At 36.9% G+C, this 21,213-nt stretch overlaps 2 protein-coding genes across 6 annotated transcripts in view; both read right to left on the bottom strand.

Annotated features, from left to right (window-relative positions):
- Nucleotides 1–7,153: 7,153 nt before the first annotated feature.
- Nucleotides 7,154–12,445, bottom strand: prdm14 (PR domain containing 14). The gene is made up of 8 exons (XM_082184420.1): nt 11,544–12,445; nt 11,073–11,123; nt 10,823–10,983; nt 10,392–10,659; nt 10,071–10,273; nt 9,030–9,131; nt 7,842–8,061; nt 7,154–7,638 (listed from the first exon to the last, which is right to left on the bottom strand). Exons 1-8 carry the CDS (start codon nt 12,094–12,096, stop codon nt 7,490–7,492), a joined length of 1,707 nt encoding a protein of 568 aa, XP_082040546.1. The 5' UTR covers nt 12,097–12,445; the 3' UTR covers nt 7,154–7,489.
- Nucleotides 12,446–14,945: 2,500 nt separating this feature from the next.
- ncoa2 (nuclear receptor coactivator 2) overlaps nt 14,946–21,213 on the bottom strand; it is a 99,583-nt gene continuing 93,315 nt past the window's right edge. For 4 of the 5 annotated variants that reach the window (XM_082184861.1, XM_082184860.1, XM_082184864.1 and 1 more), the window contains one exon: nt 14,946–18,243. In XM_082184861.1, coding sequence (XP_082040987.1) covers nt 18,229–18,243 — 15 coding nt within the window. In that variant the 3' untranslated portion in view covers nt 14,946–18,228. The remainder of the gene's footprint in view (nt 18,244–21,213) is intronic. The other variant, XM_082184863.1, reaches the window with a different exon arrangement.

The following is a 21,213-nucleotide window of genomic DNA, read 5'->3' as shown; positions in this document are numbered from 1 at the left end:
CATATACATTTACAAGTCTCTACAAGTCAAGGTTAGTTCCGTTCCAATAAAATGGAAAAGCCCCAAGAAGATGTTTGTGTGTATATGATACAATTCCCTATGTGGCTTATGGATTGGTCAGGATTAATGTGAGGTATAGAAACATTTAAGCACTCACTGATTTCCTGAGCACATTATACACCCACCCACACACACACACACACACACACACACACACACACACACACACACACACACACACACACACACACACACACACATGTACGTGAACACACTGCATCCTGAGGAGTGTTAGTGAGAGGATCGGGATTAGGGAGGATGACAGTAAACACAGAGGTGCAGGACTAAGAGAGAGAACAGGGATGTAGAGTTTCCAAAGAGTTTCCTTTGTGTGAACATGTTTACCGAGTGCAAAACACATCAGGAGGAAGGAAACACTGGGAATTGACTTTTTTTGCCTTTTTTTCTTCTTCAAATATCTGATTATGACTTTACAATCTGTTTAAACAATACTAATTTGAATACCAGTTGTACTAATGATCATTTGCTATAATTTAGTCTTATGCAATGAAAAACTCTTGTACAATTACTAAAATAGTTACTATCTAGCTAACAAAAAAATATGTTCTAAGAATGTTTTGCTAATGTCCCCATTAAGTTATGAAGATGTTATTTCTGAATGTTCTGAACACTCAAAATGTCGACTTTAATGGAAAAATATATATACTTTTGGTCATGCGAATGTTAAGGAATCATTCCTTTTTATCATTCTTTTAACATTATGGGAACGTTACTTGTGAATGTTCTCTGGACAGTCTGAAACCAGTAGTAACATTTAAAAAAACGTTAGACGAATATCCAAAAAGAAAAAAAAAAAGAAAATGAAATGATGAAATGAAATGAAATGAAATGAAATGAAATAACATAAAATAAATAATAAAATGTCATATAATGTGTTAATGCTATCAAATTGAATAATCACGATTATTACATCTAACATAAAAGTTTGAATGTACAGTGCTGCTTGAAAATTGGTGAACCTGTGAAAATGTATTTAGTACTGTCCTGAATAAGATATTTTACATAAAAATACAAGATACATATGTAAAAAAAAAAAAAAAAAAAAAAAAGAGAGCTGAATTTATAAAAATAACCCCATTCAAAAGTTTACATACCCTTGATTTTTAATACTGTGTGTGCCGTTACCTGTATGATCCACAACTGTTTTATTTGTTTTGTGATAGTTGTTCTTGAGTCTCTTGTTTGTCCTGAGCAGTTAAACCGCCCAATGTTCTTCAGAAAGATCCTACAGGTCCTGCAAATTCTTCAGTTTTCCAGCATCTTTTGCATAGTTGAACCCTTTCCAGCAGTGACTGTATGATTTTGAGATCCATCTTTTCACAATTGAGGTTTGCAAAACAATTGAGGGACTCAAACACAACTATTAAAAAAGGTTAAAACATTCACTGATCCTCCAGAAGGGAACACGATGCATTAAAAGCCTGGGGGTGAAAACTTTTTGAATTTTGAAGATCAAGGTAAATTGTACTAAATTTGTCTTCAGGGAAACGTGTAAGTATCTTCTGTTGCTTTCGAAGGGCAGTACTAAATACATTTTTTCTATATTTAATTTTTTTTTTTTGAAAAATGTGGCCATCTTCGTCCTCTTGTGAAAAGTTTTCACCCCCCAGCTCGTCTTTCCCTCTGGAGCCTCAGTGAATGTTTGTACCTTTTTTAATAGTTCTGTTTGAGATCCTCAGTTGTCATCAGTGTGAAAAGTGTGTATATTAAAAAACAATAGTCCTTTTATTTACTCACACAGATCATGATATAGTGCGTGTGAATGTTCATGTAAAACCAGAAAGGTCATCTCCCATTACGGAGTATTAGCATGCCAGGAACACCTCAAATGCATCTCTCTCCCTAACTATTTCACTCTCTCTTTCTCTTTCGTGCTCTCTTTCAATCATTCTGCCATTCGCTTGCTCTCTTTCACTTTCTCCCCTCCTGCTGCTGTGTTAGAGTCAGGAGGAATAACTGCGAAAAAGAGACAAAGGCACATCAACACACACACACACACACACACACACACACACACACACACACACACACACACACACACACACACACACACACACACACACACACACACACACACACACACACACACACACACACACACACACACACACACACACACACTCACATTCGCATACACACACTCCTCTTGGGCCATTGTTTAACATGATGCATGGGGAGAGAGCTCTCAAATGTGAATGACAATGTCTGATTCCGACCTGCTGGTCTACAAATACTATTTGACGATTTCATAAATTATTCATGATTCACTATTACCTTTTACTCACTCATATGACTTTGTACGAATTGGTCGAGAGATAGCAATGGTATACACGCACATATTTTTTGAATATTTCAATGCTATCTCACGACCAATTTGTACAAGTGAGTAAAAGGTGACTAATTCATACGAATTTATATGACCTCACTCATAAGAATTCATACGCTTTGTCTAAACCAGGGATGGGCAACTTCGGTCCTGGAGGGCCACTGTCCTACAGAGTTTAGCTTCAACCCTAATCAAACACACCTGAACAAGCTAATCAAGGTCCTCAGGATTACTAGAAAATTACAGGCAGGTGATTTTTTCAGGGTTGGAGCTAAACTCTGTAGGACAGTGGCCCTCCAGGACCGAAGTTGCCCATCCCTGGTCTAAACCCACGTGATGGGTAGGTTTAGGGGCGGGGTCAGGTGTAGGTCATTTGTACGAATTCATACGAATTGGACAACTCATAAAATATGTACGATTTGGCAAAAATCATACGAATTCGAACGAGTGAGGACGTACGAGTGAGGTCGTATGAATTCGTACGAATTAGCCACCTCATAAAATTTGTACGAATTGCCGTGAGATCGGGTTGAATATTTACAAACTTTTATGTTAGATGTGATTAATCGTGATTAATTGTGATTAATCGATTTGACAGCACACATTTGTATTATTCTAACATCAGTTATCTCTACAAATCTAGATATTATAAACATAACTTTGCAAATAGGACTGTTTAAAATGAAATGAGGATTCATTTTTTACACTCCTATTATATCCTTTTTTAATGTAATCACATTTACCCTAAAATCTTAATCTTAAAATGAATACTACACTATACATGTACAGTATTACCTCAGAGATCTATAGAGAGTAGTGTGTGTGTGTGTGTGTGTGTGTGTGTGTGTGTGTGTGTGTGTGTGTGTGTGTGTGTGTGTGTGTGTGTGTGTGTGTGTGTGTGTGTGTGTGTGTGTGTGTGTGTGTGTGTGTGTTGTCCCACGGGACTGACCGTCAGTGAAGGCTCACTGAAGCTTCATCCAAGCAACCAGGGCCATCTGCCCCATTGCTACTGTCATCTGGACAATCTCTCTTTCCTCTTTCCCCCTCTATATGTTTCTTGCTCAATATCTTTCTCCCTTCTTCTCACTCCGCTCTCTACCAGTATGGCGCGGCTTTACTGTGTTTGATCTGTCATTCATCGAGTAAGCAGCATGCCGAGCATTTAGCTGGACTTTGCAGAGGATTACCTACTGTCCCAGAGGAACCAACCAGCACAATGACAACACCACCCCAGCCTGTACCTTCTGCTTCCAAGCTGCTCAAGAGACCCAAACACCTGACCGGGGATCAGTTATTAAAGTCTTTAACACCTCACCCTCTTTAGCAAGACCACTCGAGACGACATACCGTATATTTTCAGTGGTTATTATTCAAAAGGGCCACCATATCAAAATGCCCCGAACAGACCAGAGTTTATGGTTTCACTCAGCAAAGAGCCCTGGGCTAGATTTAGACAAGTCTAGTGATGTGTGCTGACTGCTATTAGGGAATCAATAGGGCTAATTGATCAGATTGTGGTTTAGCTCAACTGTTGGTGGCTACTAGACTAGGAGCTGAAATAGGAACTGACAGGTAACCACTTAAAGAGAGACAGTGTGGGCCAAACATAAGGACATGTGCCCCTTTTCCTCTGAAACCAATACAGACACGTTTTTTTATTTATATCAAATCTACCACTTGTGATTCCAGTGGTTTAGCGCCGCTAGTACATACTGCAACCCTCCTTTCAAATGAATTATCGCACAGCCATTATGAGAGGTTGACCTCGGTGTAGCCATATCATTCACAATCATCTAAACGCCACTGGGAGGATGTCATTAATCTCATATTAATAAAGAAATCAAACTGAATTATGGATGTCCGCAGTGGACGGGGAGGCATTTTAAAGCACCAAAGGTTAAGTGTGAAATCAATGGCTATAAATGAGCGTATAAAAATTCAGGGGAGTGAAAGGAGAGAAACAGAAAGCGAGCACAGCCTTTAAATCAGTTTCCCACAAAGCATGATTGTCGAGTCACGCTTTTAACGCCACAGAGCTTTTACCGAGTGCATCAGGATGGCTGGTTTTACCAGGTCATTACAGGCTCTGCATTATGAACCACATGTGCTGCGTCGTCCAACATTCCCCTTGTGAAAAAGAAGTGCACTTGGTCATACTTTGAAGAAGAGTACTTACTACAGAAATTATATAGGACTTAAGTCCAAGTAGAATGTAATGTCTTTGGACACAATTGCATGTTATTTGAAATATGTAATATATCTCAAATGTAAATTGAAAGCAATTAGGAATTTCCTAATTACTTATATTGTTCTTGAAATACGGTTTTGTGCACTGCAGAATATAGGCTACTGACAATCATTTATGGTAATGTTTATGGTAAAATTATATGGTAACACTTTATTTTACAGTGTCCTTGTTACATATCTTGCATGTACTTACTAGTAATAACAGAAATTGCATATGCATAATTACATGCAACTAACCCTAAATCTAATCCTAAACCTATAGTAAATGTTGTTATTACTCAGTATTTAACTCAGTATTACACTGAAACAATGACACTTTAAAATAAACCAAATATACTTTAACGCTGAAACTTGCATGTCATTTATAATCAGGTTCTTTAAATGTGTTTTATATGATAGATAGTCAACACATCAAAATAAGTTTACTTCTTTAAAGCGTCATTAAAGTATAATGATATAATATTCACTTTAAGGTAACATTTTTAATTTGACTATCACAAAGTGCACTTAAGTGTGTTAAAAACAGTCATAAAAGTTTACTCTGGATTTGAAGTACAATACAAGTGCACATTCAATACAATTAAGTGCACTTCTTTTCTGGTCTGCATGCATGGGGAAAACATACCATCATCTAGGATGCTTTTTATCATTGACCCTCAGGGCTTCTATTGGATTTTATTATTCCTCAAAGCTCTGTTAACTCACCATGAGCTCTGATGTACATATGTACTACCAGAAGCCCCAGGGAACTTCAAACGCTGCGGACAGAATGGTAAAGCCTGCATCTCTCCCGGCTGAAGGATGAGAGGGTAATTGAATTGTCTTCTGAATCTTGACCTATGACCCGGCCAGTTTTGTATGTAACCAGTGAGGGTGAAATTAATAATAGGAATCCATGTCAGCTCCCTGTGCCAGCACTGGGTGAATCTGATGGCAGGGGACCATTGAGACTCTGCAGGTAATCCAGTCAAATGAGAAGCCTATAGCCAGGGAATCCCTCACAACAATGACTATGGATATGAGCTCAACATCTTTACATGATCTCTGAGCCTGATGCTAAGAAAGCCACGTCTGCTCAATCTCTGATGTTACATAGGAATATTTTAAAGTGAGTATGTTGAGTGACTGGATGTAGTGATATCAGGAAATGGGTCAAATACAATAACTTGAGGTGAATTCAACAAACTCATCCACACTTATAAAATGCTTCAGTCCAGCATTGTACATGAAGGTAAACCACAACAAACAGCAATACAAATGATTGTCACATTTGGCTATGCCCTTTGACCCTTTGTTGTTGTTGTGTGTTTTGAGAAGGTGAACACTCATGATCTTTCAGAAAGGCTTTTTCTCTCTTTCATTCTCCATCACAGACAGTTGGTAGCATGAAGACACAATCAGAGGGCAGCAGATGTCAGTGAGACCGCCTTTGTTTCCATTCTCTCCACACTAGACCACCTCATTGCAGTATAGTCCATTGTCATTAATTTGCTGTTGGGGGATGTTCACACTCCTCCTCTCCTGTCGCTGACCATCATTTAGTAAAACACTATAAGTGCACACTCTAAAATCTCATTGATCATATAATTTGTTTACAGTGTAGATAGATGTAGACTTAGTCTATGACAACATGTGTTTTTACATTGCTTTAACTCATCAAAATAAAGATTCAACTAATTTTTTAAGTAAATCCGTAGGCCTCTTTTAAGTTGAAATAACTTAAACATCCAAGTTGATTGTACTTAAAAATTTAAGGCAGAAACTTTTTTTTATTACAGTCTATCTATCTATCTATCTATCTATCTATCTATCTATCTATCTATCTATCTATCTATCTATCTATCTATCTATCTATCTATCTATCTATCTATCTATCTATCTATCTATCTATCTATCTATCTATCTATCTAGTTCAGAGCCTCAGAGTGATTGTTTCCATTATGTCATAGTGTTCCTCCATTCATTTCATCCTTTTTGAAATGTGAATGATTTAAACAGTGATGTGATATATATTTCTCCATGTCATTTCCAGTTTATCTGAATTTCTGTCCGTGCATAAAAGAGAAAGAGAGACTATTTGAAACAGAATTGTGAATCACTGTATCTACGATTGATCTAGGCCTATCTGTCGTCTTTTTTTAAAGACGTTTTATAGTATTAACAATATAGTGTTAATAATATTAAAAGTAGGCTATTGAAATAAAAGTTTAATCAATAATACCAGAATATTAGTCGAATAATTCGTTCGATTTGAATTAAACAGCCTTTATATCGAAGCAACAAAAAATGCATTCTTAATAAATCCCTTTCGCAATTTTCAGAAAGTTTCATCGAACAAAAACATGATCTTCTTTAAGGGTAACAATAACAGTTATTTCTCATAATCATTCATTTTAATTTTCAGTTTGCAAGACGATCCGACACAGACAAATTTGAACAGCAGTTACAGCTCATGATAAAGACAATACAAATATAAATGAACGATAGGTAACAGGAAATTCAGTAGTAATAATAATAATAATAAATTCAGTCTTTGGTATTAATAACTTGCTTTGGTTGTGCAGCTCACAATTACACGACGACATAAAATTTGCTTTGAGCTAACTTTAAAAAGTACCAAAAAAACACGTATTTCTAATGCCAAATACATTTTAATAAATAGAAACAACATTAAAAATAATAAAGTTAAAGCAAAAATATTTTCTTAGGGGACAGGTAACTAGATTAAATAAAATACACAATAGGCTACCGGCAAACAACATTGACGCAAGCCATCTTTTCTGGGAAAAGGAAGAATGACATAACCAGTGATTTAGATGCAGTGGTGAAGCATTATTAGTTCCAGGGTCTGTACTCGGAGGTGATGCTGGTCATCCCGGGAAAAGAGAAACTGTCTCCCAGCTGTTTCTGTAAAGAATCGTTGGTGGAGAAAAGCGTGTTTTCGTCTCCAGGAAGAACAACAGTGCTGTCCAAAAGCGGTAGCTCTAAGGGCAGAGACATATTTTATTAGATTTGCCCATAAATAGCCTTATAGATTTAATTAATAATTGCCACATGAATCGAACAAATGTTTATTATATTATTAATAGTTTTGTTTTCATTTAATTAACGTTTTCGGTCCTTCTCAAATTTCATAAATGTTTTCCTCACATATTTTTTGGTTGCTTGGGTATTAGGGTATACTTACTTTTATGCGTCTTTGTGTGATATTTCAACTCTTGCGCATCCTGGAAAGTGGTTGCACACACATCACAGGAGAAGGGCTTGTCTTTGGCGTGTGTCCGCCGGACGTGGCTGTCGTGTGCCGCGTGAGAGGCGAACGCTTTCCCGCAGTGTTTGCACTTGAACGGCCGCTCGCCGGAGTGCTGGCGGATGTGCGTGCGGAGGATGCTGGAGGCCGTGAACGCCTGGGACATTCACAAATACATGTTCATATTGAATAATGGTAATATACACCAGCAAAAAAAAGTTACTTTAATATCCAAATAGGAACATCTTGTTGAATTACATTGTTTATTGCTCTAATATTTTTTAGGCCTAATGGTAGGCTATTTGCATTTTAAAATGCAAGAACATGTAGCCTAATTAAATTCTAGGTCTATAAATAACCACAACAAGAAGAAGAACAGCAACAACAATTTTCCTAAACCTATCATATAAACCTTCCTGTGGATCACACTAAACGCGTCTCTATAGCACTCATTGTGTTTATAGTGCAATATGCGCAAATTAGTTTTTACTTGCATAGGATACGCATGGGTAGGTTTAGTAGTGGTGTGCGTGTGTATTATACGTTTGGTTAGGATTAGTGGTATGGGATGCGTGTGTATTACACGCAATAAAGTGCGGATCAAATGCACGCGAAAACTGCGTATCATATGCACGTAAAAACTAATTTCCCCGTATAAATTGCACGATAAACACAATGCGTGCTATAGAGACGCATTTTCATGAGATCAGGCTGATATTATATAGGACTAGCCTATATAAACCATTCCATGCATTAGTGTGTTTATTAAAACTGGGTTTCCGTTGGTGTAGGTAAAACATGACCCACACACATTGGTCCTATAGGAATAAAACTGTCTCTGGCAGTCCACAAACAGGACAGATAGAGTGACACGTGCGTGTTTAAGAATAGAACGAGACGAGTTTAAAACAAAGCGACAGACAAACTTTTGTCTCTTTGAGAGTCATAAATTAAAGCATAGGCTAATCCTCATGCACAATGCACTGGATCTGCATCTGCCATTAATTAGCACGTAAATGTCTTCTAAGATTGAGTCCAGCGCTAATGAGAGCTCAGATAAACCATGAAATGAAAGCAGTGTACTTTAGCTGGAACGCACCTGTATAAGAGCTGAGCATCACTCACCTTGTTACAGTAAACACATTTGTAAGGCCGCTCTCCTGAGTGCACGCGCATGTGTTTGTTCAGACTGGAGGACTGCGAGAAACTTTTGCCGCACACGGAGCACTAAGAGGAAAAAGAGGGTCACAAATTACATTCAAGACGCTTTATTGACATGGTAAAAAGCTTTACCTAAACATTAGTGCATCTGGGACATTTCTCGAAAAGGGTGCTTTTTGTGTCCCTTATTAGCATATGTGTAAAACGCTACAATGAAAAGCTAACATCAAGTTTTACTATTTGAAACAAAAATATGAAAACGTATGTAAATAACATAAACTTTTATTTATTTATTGCTCCTTGCTATTATAGCTGTTGTGCATATGTTGATAAAAAGCTAAAACTCTTCGATTTAAGTGTTAGAAAAATATCACATAAATATTTTACAAAATGTTGTAGGCTATGCCCAGGTTGTGTCAACTCCTGCCACCCCTGTCTTTATTAAGATGACGATACTACACTGTTAAAAAGTGTATGATCAATAAGTTATGACAACATAGGCCTATGTTTTTACATTGCTCATTAAAATAAATTAAGCAGTGTTCAACTTTTTTTGTCATACAAGATTCAAATAATTTTTATAAGTCAGTTTAATGTAATTTAAGTTGAAATTACTTGAAAATCAAGTTGATTGTACTTAAAAATGTAAGGCAGCATTTTTTTTTCAGTGTATAATTCTATAAATAAATAAATAAACAAAACAAATCATAATCCGTAAATTCTTAAAATTTTAATTTAATATTTAATCTAAAACATTTTAAAAAATCACATTTCCAAAATGGAAAAGGCACCCATTTTGTTGAAAGACCCTTATACACTAATTCTTAATCAAATAATTTGAAATACGAGTTGAGTGAGAAAATATTAGTAAAATGGCAATATCTTGATATTTTCTTTTGGGCATCGGTTGCAGTTTTTCTAAAAGGGAGCTGTTCTTTCAGCACCACCGCTGATTGTTTCCCCCCCGTAAAAGTATCCAATGGATCGGCATGAAGATATTTTTACCTTATGCGGTCTGTGTTTCTCATGCACATGGAGAATGTGGATTCGGAGTCGGTCTCTCTTCTCGAAAGACCTGCTGCAGAGGTGGCAGGGGAACTTCCTGTCGCCCTGATCCACACAGCGCGTGTATTTCAAGTGTTTGTCTCTGTAGTACTTATACGCGAACACTTTACCACAGCGATCACACTTAAAACCCTCTCCAGAATCTGGAACGGAGAAACATTTGCAAATGCATCACATTATAATCTCATAACAAATGACAGAACGTGCTGGACTATAAAATAACGTTATATAGAGAGATACGTTTGCAATACGCGCACATACCTTCAGCTGGGAGCGCTTCACTGGCATCAATAAACTCTTTGAGGGTGAGAGGAATACCCAGAAACTGCACATAGCAGTCTCCGTACCAGACCAACAGTTCTTGGCCGGCTCGGATCTCTTTGCAGGCCTCATAGAAAATCTGGCCTTCACACTGCACCGCAGTCAGGTTCTGCTCCTCTGGAAAGCGCGCGCACTTCACCAACGACATCCAATTCCCCGGAGCGCCTCTTCCATCCACAAAGTGACTCAAGCGCCCGTTCTCAAAGATCTTATAGGGAGAAGAAAAAGAAAAAAAAGTTTGGAATTTAATATAAACATTTCATATCAGAATATAACAGCTGTATGCATTATCTCACAGAAAAATCGTGTTTTCCCACAACACGCGCATTAAATAATAATGCAATAATGCTTATTTCAAATTTGCTGTTTACCTCCCACATGAGCGTGTTGTCATCATAGGTTTTGATCTCACTTGTGTTCACCAGTTTGCCCTGAAACGGTCCAAACCTGGTGCCTTTTGGAATTGTGCTTTTATCAGCAAAAACACCACAATGGGAAACGCTTCCACAATTAGTTTGGAGAATCGATAAGCCTGAAAAAATCAAGACACACTCTATGAAATTGGCAGCATTAAACTTCAGAATAGAAATTCTCAAGAAAGAAAGAAAGAAAGAGTTCTACCTTCTGGGCGTTCAAATCCTCCGGTATCAACAGGGAGAAGATGACGATCAGCTAATTCATAAAAATAAAATATAAAAAGAACATCAAAATAAGTTAAGCAATTAATAACTTTTTTATAAGTTATACAAGATTCAACTCATTTTTAAAGTCAGTTTAATGTCATTTAAGTTGGAATGACTTAAACATCCAAGTTGATTGTGCTTAATTTTTTTTTACAATACACAATTATGATAATCCAACATGAAAAACTAAAAAGAACATGGAATTATTGCATTTAAATAGAATGAAAAGTATATTGGCCTAATTGCAATAAAACAACGTAAAATATTGCAACAAAATAAATATTGCCAGATTTGTTTTCCTATTTTTTGTTCAGCACATCGAAAATGCTTCTTTTTTTTTCTTTTTTTCTTTCTTTTTTTTGCAATGAAAAGTGTTATATAGCCTACATTTAAAAAGGTTTTTATATACCTGCACTGGGAGGTAAGGATAGTCCAGAGATGGCATGTCCAGGATTGTGGCCTTGTTCTTTGGAATATCCGTACAGGACCGTGAACAGGTCTTCCTCTGTGAAACTGAAGGTGCGCGTGTGCTCGGGTGTCGGGTCTGCAGCCTGCAGGCAACCGAAACTGTCCTTAACCGGAGAGGATGAAGCCGAAGAAGACTTTCTGCTGGAGGGGCTGCTGAACTCGGACGGAGAGCCGGTGCTCTGCTCCTCGTGTCTGATGTACATGCTTTGTGGAGGCTGCAAGTGCTGGAAATATGGCCTGTTGGACACGTTGAGGATCTGCTCATGGAACACCGCGGTCTGGTGGCTGTTGTGGCTGAAAAAAGCCGGAGTCCCGGTGAAGTTGAACGGCATGATTGTCTGTGCGTCGGTCACCATGCGGCCCAGAGACTTGAGCGGATGGAAGATGCTGTGCGCGCTCTTGAGGATGTTCGTGTAGTGCGCGCCGGGCAGAGACGGGTAGACAGCGAGACCCCTGTCTCTCACTGCGGGGTGACTGGAGAGAGACACCGACATCACAGCCGATGAGGGGGATCCGAGGACAGTTTCACTTGCGGTTTATATTCAGTCCTGTAGACTGTAAACATGTTTTCATCACTATAACAATATCTTTGTTTCCATCCAAGTTTTCACAAATTCTGTGATTTCCGAGTTTCATGTCGATTTTATCCAAAAGGGCAATCAACTTGCATTTGGCATTTACTTAAATATTTCAGGCAACAATTGAAATGAAATGTAAATTTTAGAGGGCACACTCCTTTCATGTCTTAGTGACATTTTTAATAATCTAAAGAACACTTTTCCACTACAAAGAACCTTTTGTGCAATGTAAAAAAAAAGTTGTTGCCTTACATTTTTCAGTACAATCAACTTAAATGTTTAAGTCATTTCAACTTAAATTACATTAAACTGACTTAAAAAATTAGTTGAATAAAATGGCTTATTTTGATGAGTAAAAGCAATGTAAAACATGTTGTCATAACTTATTGATCATATCATTTGTTACAGTCGATGTTAAATATTCATGGAACCGTAGATGCCAATAACTAACATTTATTTTTAAAAGTGTATATTGTCCCATTTTGTCCAAAAGCAATTTTAAATGAAAAGTTCTTTTTTAAAAGAAAGGTTCTTGGCAAATGTTTAGCCAATATCATTCCCAACCATTTTGGGCTGGTTATTGCAACTTTTATTTTTTTTTATTTTATTTAAAGTGTATTAAGTTGAAATTTACTGAGCAATTAAAACAACACGGACAAACCAAAAATATGACTTTCTAAATGCACAGTGAAATACTTTGTCAAGTAACCCAACACAGAAATAACTCCGACTGCAGAGATTTCAAAAGCAAAAGTTTCCAGTATTCCTCTACTTTTTCTAAACTGATCACTGGAATAAACGGTGCGCGAGCGCGCCACTAACAGAGACTAATGAGGGTCATGACACTACAATTTAAGAACAGAGGGTCAGCAAGAAAGGTCACCATTAATGAAGCCTTTCCAACTCTTTTAAAAAGCATTAAAGGTGTCATGCTCCATAGACTCCTGACCTCAGCTGGTTATTGCACATGAAGAGTGGCCTTAAATCCATAATGTTAATGCAAAACAAAACACAAATAATTTATTGCTGTCTTCAAAACTAGAAAAAATATTGTTAACTGTAATTGCTTAAAAGATGTTCTTACCATATAGCGACTTGTGCAAGTCCTGAGATCCTTCTGTTGTGTTTGGGGAAGCTTTACTTGGCGCTTCAGGAACTAAGGTCTTGTGTGTGTGAAGCTTGAGACAGGTCTGAAGACATATGGTTGAGTGTAGGATAGCTACTCGAGAGGGGATGCCTTTCCCGGATCTGTGCTGTCATTGGTCAGTCTGGGGTTCATCCTCAGGGAATTACACTTTAACACGCTGTAGCAGCACTGAGAATCCTCTCACAGCTCTCTTTCATATGCACCGCAGTCTCTAATGTGTTAACTACTGCAGGCGCACGTTAACCGCTCCTAACGGCGAGAACGGCACGAGTTCAGTTTAGATAGAGGCTGTTTGTGCAAACCAAAGCCAGCAGCAGCATGCGTTTAATAATGGGAATTAACTGTGTGCATCACTGTAAACAATTATTTTCATGATTTATCACAACGTTTTTTTCATTTATCAAATCAACTTAAATAAGCTAATTGATGTAGTTCAGATAACACAATATTTTGAATTTATTTATTATTCATTTATTAAGCCAATCTCCTTTATTGTATTAGCTCAATTTTTTTATTTATTTCAATGAACTCAAAATGTTAAGGCAACCAGATAACTTACTTTAAGTTAAACCAATAATAGGCTATACTTTTTTACATGGAGTTTAACACAGACGAAACATCTGTTGTAGATTATTTGATACCATGAAAAGTTTCACAGCAATATCATTGACACTTCACAGCCAGATGTGCTTTATACTATTATGAGTAAAATTAGAGGTAATTCTATTATGAAAAAAGGGTATTTTAAATAAAAATGTAAATAGGCCTATAGGTCTTGCCTATTTTTTTCTTTTTTACTTTAACACAATCATACAATTTGAGCTACCATAATTATTCCTAAATAAAAAGAACAATAACTATTAATTCATTATAATCATTAAGTTCTGCTGGGTCAAATTTGTATTTTTTAGACCAAAAAAATATAACACCAAAAAATAAACTATTAAGCAAAAACTTGATAACACTTTATTACAGTGTCCTTGTTACACGTTACATGTACTTACTATAGTAATACCAGTAAATTATGCATAATTGCAACTAACCCTAAACCAAACCAAACCAAACCTTAACCCTATAAGTAGGCTACATTAATTATTGTTATACTCAGTAGCCTACTTAAATGTATAAAATAAATCGTAACCATAATTTTTTTTTAGATACCACATATAACAACAATAAATTTGTTACTGTCATTATTAACAATACGAAAACACTTATTTATATAATAATAGCCTACTATATTTATTTGTAAATTATTTAATAATTATTAAAAAAAGTTTTGCGGTGTTAAGGCACATCCTATAATACATCCTAGGCTACTTCGTAATGGTCTCTTCTGATATTCTCTTATATTAAATAAGACACTATTCATTCAGTTCCTGTGTAACGGGTGTTATTTTTTGTCTTCAATGTTTATAAAGCAATTTTTCTTTTACATTGAATAAACGCGTTTTGTCGCTACATTAATTTATTCACATGGTTTGGCAAGCGCGCCATTATTAAATAAACCTACGAACTATGCCAAAACAAGGTTTTCCAACTTTTTAAAAGCTATTTATTTTAGAAAGATCGTTGCATCATTTTCTCTGTAAAATGGAAAACATAAGCCATGAGATGATTATAAATGTTGCAATAACAGAATTCTTTATTTACAATTCAATTTGATTCAACATCAAATAGCATCAGCAAAGCCATATTAGTTGACAACTTGCATAACTGTATTTAAATTTCTCTCGGTATATCTAACTTTGCATAAAAGGCTCACACTAAGATTACACACATCGATGCGGATGAACAGAGATGTTTATGTGACCACAATTGGGAAATAAAATACATCTCAGGAGCGCAACACTGTAAGCTTTCTCCAAAAAGTCCTTATAAATTACATATTGCTTCGATTTCCCATTGCATCGTCTTCATTCTCACACATAACTGAGAGGGTAAAATCAGGACTGTACAAAATAATAAAACCCACAACTGATCACAAACAAAACATGGAAAATGAGCAATATTGAGACTGGAGGAGAGTGAGGGAGAGAGAGAGAGAGAGAGAGAGAGAGAGAGTTCTGTACGTATCCATTGATGAACTGGGTCGATCCTGTCAATGATTCGCTATACAAATATAATACAGACAACTTTTTGTAATATACAAGACGGTAAAACAGATCTAAGGCAATATGCTAAGTTATAGCATTTCAAGGTTGTTGCATTTAGCTCTAAGAAATTGGCAGACTATACAAAACACTTTTAAAGTCTCAGAAAAACAAAATCAAAAGGTATAAGGTAAAGACAAATCATTTTAGGAAATTCAATAGCCGTTACAACTCCATTGATTTATTTCTTTATTTGAGGACAAATGGCTCTTTTGCACTAGCACTGATAAAAAGTCTAGAAAACTCTGCACCACCTTCACATCATGGCTTATATTTATTTCAAAATCTTGACAATCTTTGGACTTTGCAGAGGGTAGTGGTACATGTGCGACCTCAAAACTGGCTTTTCTCCAATATGATAGTAGTATAGATGCGTATGGATGTCAGTCCTTGTTCAAGGCATCCAACATTCATCGAAATTGTGATCAAAAAAAGCTTGGAATAAATAAGTACTCGTTTTAGTCGACAAATGCTAGCGGGTTTATTGAAATCGATTATATCCCACATGAGAATGCAGGTGTTTCTCAAAGGATACAGAACATTTTGAATGGTGGCCAGAGTGACGCTTCACCCCAAACAATGTGAAATCAAACTTGTATTTACAGTGTTTAAAAGGAAAAGCTAAAGCTATACCAAAACACCAGGTATATTCGTACACAACCACGGCACCTTCAGCGAATAATGACAGAGCTGGTCGTCGCAAACTTTAGTTGCTGCTGGTACATACAGTATACTTAAAAACATGTAGGCCTAGTACTTTTTTTTTAAACACACCAGCTTAAACACAGATGACATGGCGATATTTTCAGCGAAAGCTAAAGGCTGACAATCTAACCCCGATACAACCTGTGTGCAGACATGAGACGAAAACAAAAAGAAAGTGGCATGTGTAAGTCTACCGATCAATTCAAAGTCGAGGAAATTTGGCTTAGTCCTCAAATAGGCTAGAAAACAAAGACTGTATTGCGAACATTACGATAAGAGTTTACGTGTTTGTAGTGACCGTTGATCCAAATCGGAACCGTTGATGTTTTCAAGATGGCGAACAATGTGTGAATGTAGGAATAGCCACGTAAAACACAAATGCTGCTTTATTTATTCTTTTTTTTTTTTTTTTGGCTACACCAGAACTAAAACCTGATTTTCACTGAGAAACAAGTAGATTTGGACATCTCGTTTGATTTAGTTTTTTCTCAAAATAGAAAGCACAATAAAAAAATCTGTTTTTAATACTGAGTTTAAACCGGGGAGCAAAAATGTGTCTCCTGAAAAGTCCTGTACAAAAATTACAAAACAAAGCAAAAGAAAACCTCAAGTAATATTTATTGCTTGTTGTCTTTTCTTACACACACCGGATTCTGCTTGTACCTATAGCATCTGGCATGAAGCACGTCACTCCACACAACAAAGAAAGCAGGCTTCAGTGTTGAGTTTATGGCTGTGTTGGGTTCCTCCGGTGGGGCTCCCGGCTAAAGGCTTAGAAGCAAGCGAGTATCTGTACACTGTACACACAGCACCCTCCCAGACCCCCACCCAGGAAAGAAGAGCCACCGGACCCCAGCTCCCCCTTCCTCAGTACCACAGGAATCAGCATATCCTCATCTTCCCGCCAAACGAACATGCTCGTGGTGAGAAACTCCGTCCTAGTTCCAGAAACAGTTAAGACTGGAATTTGAGGGGAGGAAGGGGAAATATACTGGGGAAAAAAATTAAATATAATACGAAACAGATTCCCCCCCACCCCCCAGAATTGGTATTTACAATCTACCAGCATTTCATTTGACTAACCACAACAAAATCACCTTCTCTCTGAAACTACTGGACCAATGAAAACAAAATCCATGTTGAACTTTATCTTATGCTGAGGCATTTCGTATGCACTCTCAGTGATTTTTCGCTTTCTAACTGATGGTTTATAAAGAAATCTACACTGTTATTAAAAAACAAACTATACATTAGAATAAAACTTAATTTAATACACAATAAACCTCTTGACTAAATCAAGCTAATTTTACAAACCATCATCTGGATTCTCATAATCTATATAGATGCCGTTTCAACATCATTCTATCTTTATTTGCACTCTGAAACAAAACAATAAAGAAAACAAAAAGGCAAAGTGGCTGAATTTTGAGCGTGCATTTCAAATGCAGTATTCTTGCCTGTTTTTTGGAACGTCAGATTGGAAAGGAGTCAGAGAGAAAGATGGTTGGGCAATAGAACGTCTTCTTAAGAAGAGCCTGAAGTCCAGAGGAAGAAATGAGAAGACAGAGAAAAAGAGAGGGAGGAATACATTCATGGGAGACAAGGATTCCGATGCCACTGACAGGGGAGACCTAAGTCACACTACGGTGAATGCAACGGAGCAGACTGACGGAAAGGGCTTACGGTGTAAGTACGAGACAGAAGGCCGTGCTCGACTGAGGGGGTGGGAGGGGGCTCTAGGTCCAGAAGATCAAAGTGTCAGTGTGTGTGTGTGTGTGTGTATATGTGTGAGTGTGTGAGAGAGAGAGAGAGAGTGAGGGAGAGTGTCCGTCCCCTCCGAGCTCCAGTACCCCTGATGCATCCTCTAGAGATGTCCAGTAGGGGGCAGTAGACAGGCTCTCTAAAGACCCGTACGGCCCCGATAGCAGCTTAAATAGCACAGCATCACTCCAAACTCTCCTTGATCACGCTGCAGCAGAAAATCACTCATGAAACATCTTCATTAAACTCGGTTTACTGCATTGTGATGTCGTCTGCCCCGTGTCAACAATACTTCTGCTGTGGAAAAGAGAGAGAGAGAGAGAAAAACAGTGAGCATTCATAAAATGAAAAACAAAAAGAAACGTAAATTTTCACCGAAATCATGTATGAGCCAGTTTTTTTATTATTATACTAGAGCTCATATCATGCCATAATGAACAATAATTAAGTTGTAAATAACAACTTAATTTGCCTTAATAGGTAATGGAGCGCTGCAGCGATGATGTATTTTTGTAGGCCAACCCAGAAGTTGGCATTACCCTGGTTCCCTTGACATAAACCCAATAGGATTTTTTGAATCAACAAAAGGTTCTGATACTTACACGATTTGCCCATCAATATAATTTTCACAAATGAACACAACTTTTATGAATTTTGAAGCCTAAAAACAATCTCAAGAGATAAATCTTAGGCTGTAAACGAACTACACCACAGTCATTCGACCTCAACATCACCACCACCAAGCTTCTAGCAACTCTCTTAGTCTTTATTTTTTTTTAAAAGAACGAAAATGTTCCCTGTCAGAATAGTTCGCAATAGCACGATTATGAACACAACAAGACTGTCAAAGCGGAGGAGTGCATAAATGAGTTTACAATCTCTGTAGTCCCATTAAGCAACATGTTGACAACCTCCTTTTTCAAAACACGTAAAAGCTTTTTAAAAAAAAATCAAGAGTGAGGTATTACTGGTGTGTTTTTTTGTCATAGAATAAAACATGAAAATATCTTGAGCTTGTGTTCACCACAGACGTTTTTTTTCAGGCTTTAAACCAAAATCCATAAAAAAACCCCACTGAGAGCTAAAATGCTACCATGTTTCTGGGTTTAGGCCTATAAAAACATGTCATCCCTGCAGCACTCAGTAGTAGTGTAGTGTAGTGATGTCTGCAGTGCTGGAGTCAGGACTACGGTTCCTACGGCATGCATCATGGGGTATGAATAAATCATGTGAACTTCTGTTTTATTGTTTGCTGGGTTATTTAGTGGTGTTGTTGTGTATGCTTTAAGTTATGCGTCATGTGGTGTTCAATGCATATCTGTTCTTAAGTATGTGGTTGTTGTCACATTAACATACACACTGATGATTCCCTAAAATCAGCTTATTTAATTTAACCCGTTGTCCTGATTTACATGCAAACTAATAACTTGGCACTGGCAACGCAAGTAAACTGCATTTATAAGACTTTATTAAAAAACTATGGTTATTCCCCTGTAGTGACATCAAAACCTGATCCTCTTTGTATCTGATTCTGATTATTCCATATGTTATTTGAGATGTGATGTTAAATAAATAAGCTGTATTTTGACTGTGCCACTTCTGCTTCGGCTGCACAGATGAGAACATGTTTTTAGAATTTCTTGGGTCGAGAAAGAGTCTGAGTTTGCATGGATGTGCTTAAATCGCAGTAAGGACGCTGTCCTGTTACAGAACGCAGGTTAAACTCACTCTCAAGTTGTTCCAAACCTGTATACGTTTCTTTCTTCTGTTGAACACAAAATAAGATATTTTGAAGAATGCAAGTAATCATTTTGAGTCTGTATTGTTTTCCATACTATGGAAGTCAATGGGGCCCATCGACTGTTTGGTTACCCATATTCTTAAAAATATCTTCTTTTTTGTTCAGCAGAAGAAAGGTATTCATACAGGTTCGGAACATCTTGAGGGTGAGTAAAAATCATGACAGAATTTAAATTTTTTGGGTGAGCTATCCTTTTATTGTAGGCGAAACCAGGCAAAATCAAAGTAAGGGGCAAAAATGTAGCTGTATCAATTGGTTTATGCTTAAGCGTTTATGACCTTAATGAAGGAAAACATGTTAACACATTTAAATGACAACAAGCATTATCAGCTTATTAATAACTCTTTCCCCGCCATTGACATCATTTTCTCAGCTTTTTGTTAAAAGTTTTGTTTTTTCATGATTTTTTTAATTTATTGCAAGTTCAGATATTCACACAACAAAACATTCTGGGGGCCATGAACATTTTGTGAAATTGACCAAAAATGCTGATGGTGGCTGGCAACTTTAAAAAAAAGAAAACGGGAAGTTCAGGAAGTTAAGTTGTAGCCAACTTGGCTTAAAGACGAGCATGTAAACACACTCACTCATTACGTTTATTCTAAGAAAAATATGAATTTTCTAAATGAGACCACTGTCTGTTGCACATTGCAACCACACAAATAGCTTCACAATCCAGTGGGAAGCGCATTCAATTCACCATAATAATATTAGAGTCATTTAGGGTCCAATTCTCACTATTAACTAGTACTTTTAAAGCACATATTAATGACTTATTCTGCATGACCATATTCTACATCCCTTAATCCCACCCAATACCTAAACTTAACAACTACCTTACTATTAATAAGCAGTAATCGGGAGTTTATTGAAGAAAAAGTCATAGTTAATAGTTAGTTAAAAGTGAGAACTGTGTGACCATAATTTTTTAACAATGTATACTCAACAAAATATATGAGAATATGCTTACTGGTATATGAGGGGGATGTTATATGACAAAAGATACACTGTAATAAATCATGTCAGGTAAAGTACTTTTTAAAAGCTCTTGTAACTCAGTTTCATGTACCCCTCCTCACTAAAATGTGTTGTAATGCCAAACTTTGTGTTGCCATGAAGGGATAATTAAAGCTAAGAAACAGAGTGCAATAATTCATTAAACCTCCACTAATGGCAAAATGCTAAATTATTAAAAGAATGACTATACACACATCTTGGGAATAAATCAGCGGACTGAGATTTCAACGGCCTGTGGACTTATAACAACACCAAGTGCACGCGATCAAACCCATGCAACTTGGTTAAATATTCATACTATTTAATGAAGCTTAAAAGCTGCAGGGGACTGTGTAAAGCATAAAAAAGAACTAGCGAGAGTGCATCACTTAAGTAAACATATTAAATAACTATTTTTGAAGAACAACATATTAAAGGATTCAATGGTTTGGGGTCAGTAAGATTTTTTT

This window comes from Leuciscus leuciscus, assembly GCF_965113295.1.
Source record: "Leuciscus leuciscus genome assembly, chromosome: 11".
NCBI lineage: Eukaryota > Metazoa > Chordata > Actinopteri > Cypriniformes > Leuciscidae > Leuciscus > Leuciscus leuciscus.
The sequence above is the reverse complement of the archived record's forward strand: the minus strand, read 5'-3'. Positions and strand labels throughout refer to the sequence as shown.

Excerpts from the sequence above, each read along its gene's own strand:
- prdm14 (XM_082184420.1), bottom strand. The coding sequence starts at position 12,096 with ATGTCGGTGTCTCTCTCCAGTCACCCCGCAGTGAGAGACAGGGGTCTC. Across the intron at positions 9,132-10,070 it reads AGAAACACAGACCGCATAAG|TGCTCCGTGTGCGGCAAAAG; the intron begins GTAAAAATATCT and ends TTTTCCTCTTAG. Across the intron at positions 7,639-7,841 it reads TCACACAAAGACGCATAAAA|AGCTACCGCTTTTGGACAGC; the intron begins GTAAGTATACCC and ends CTCTGCCCTTAG.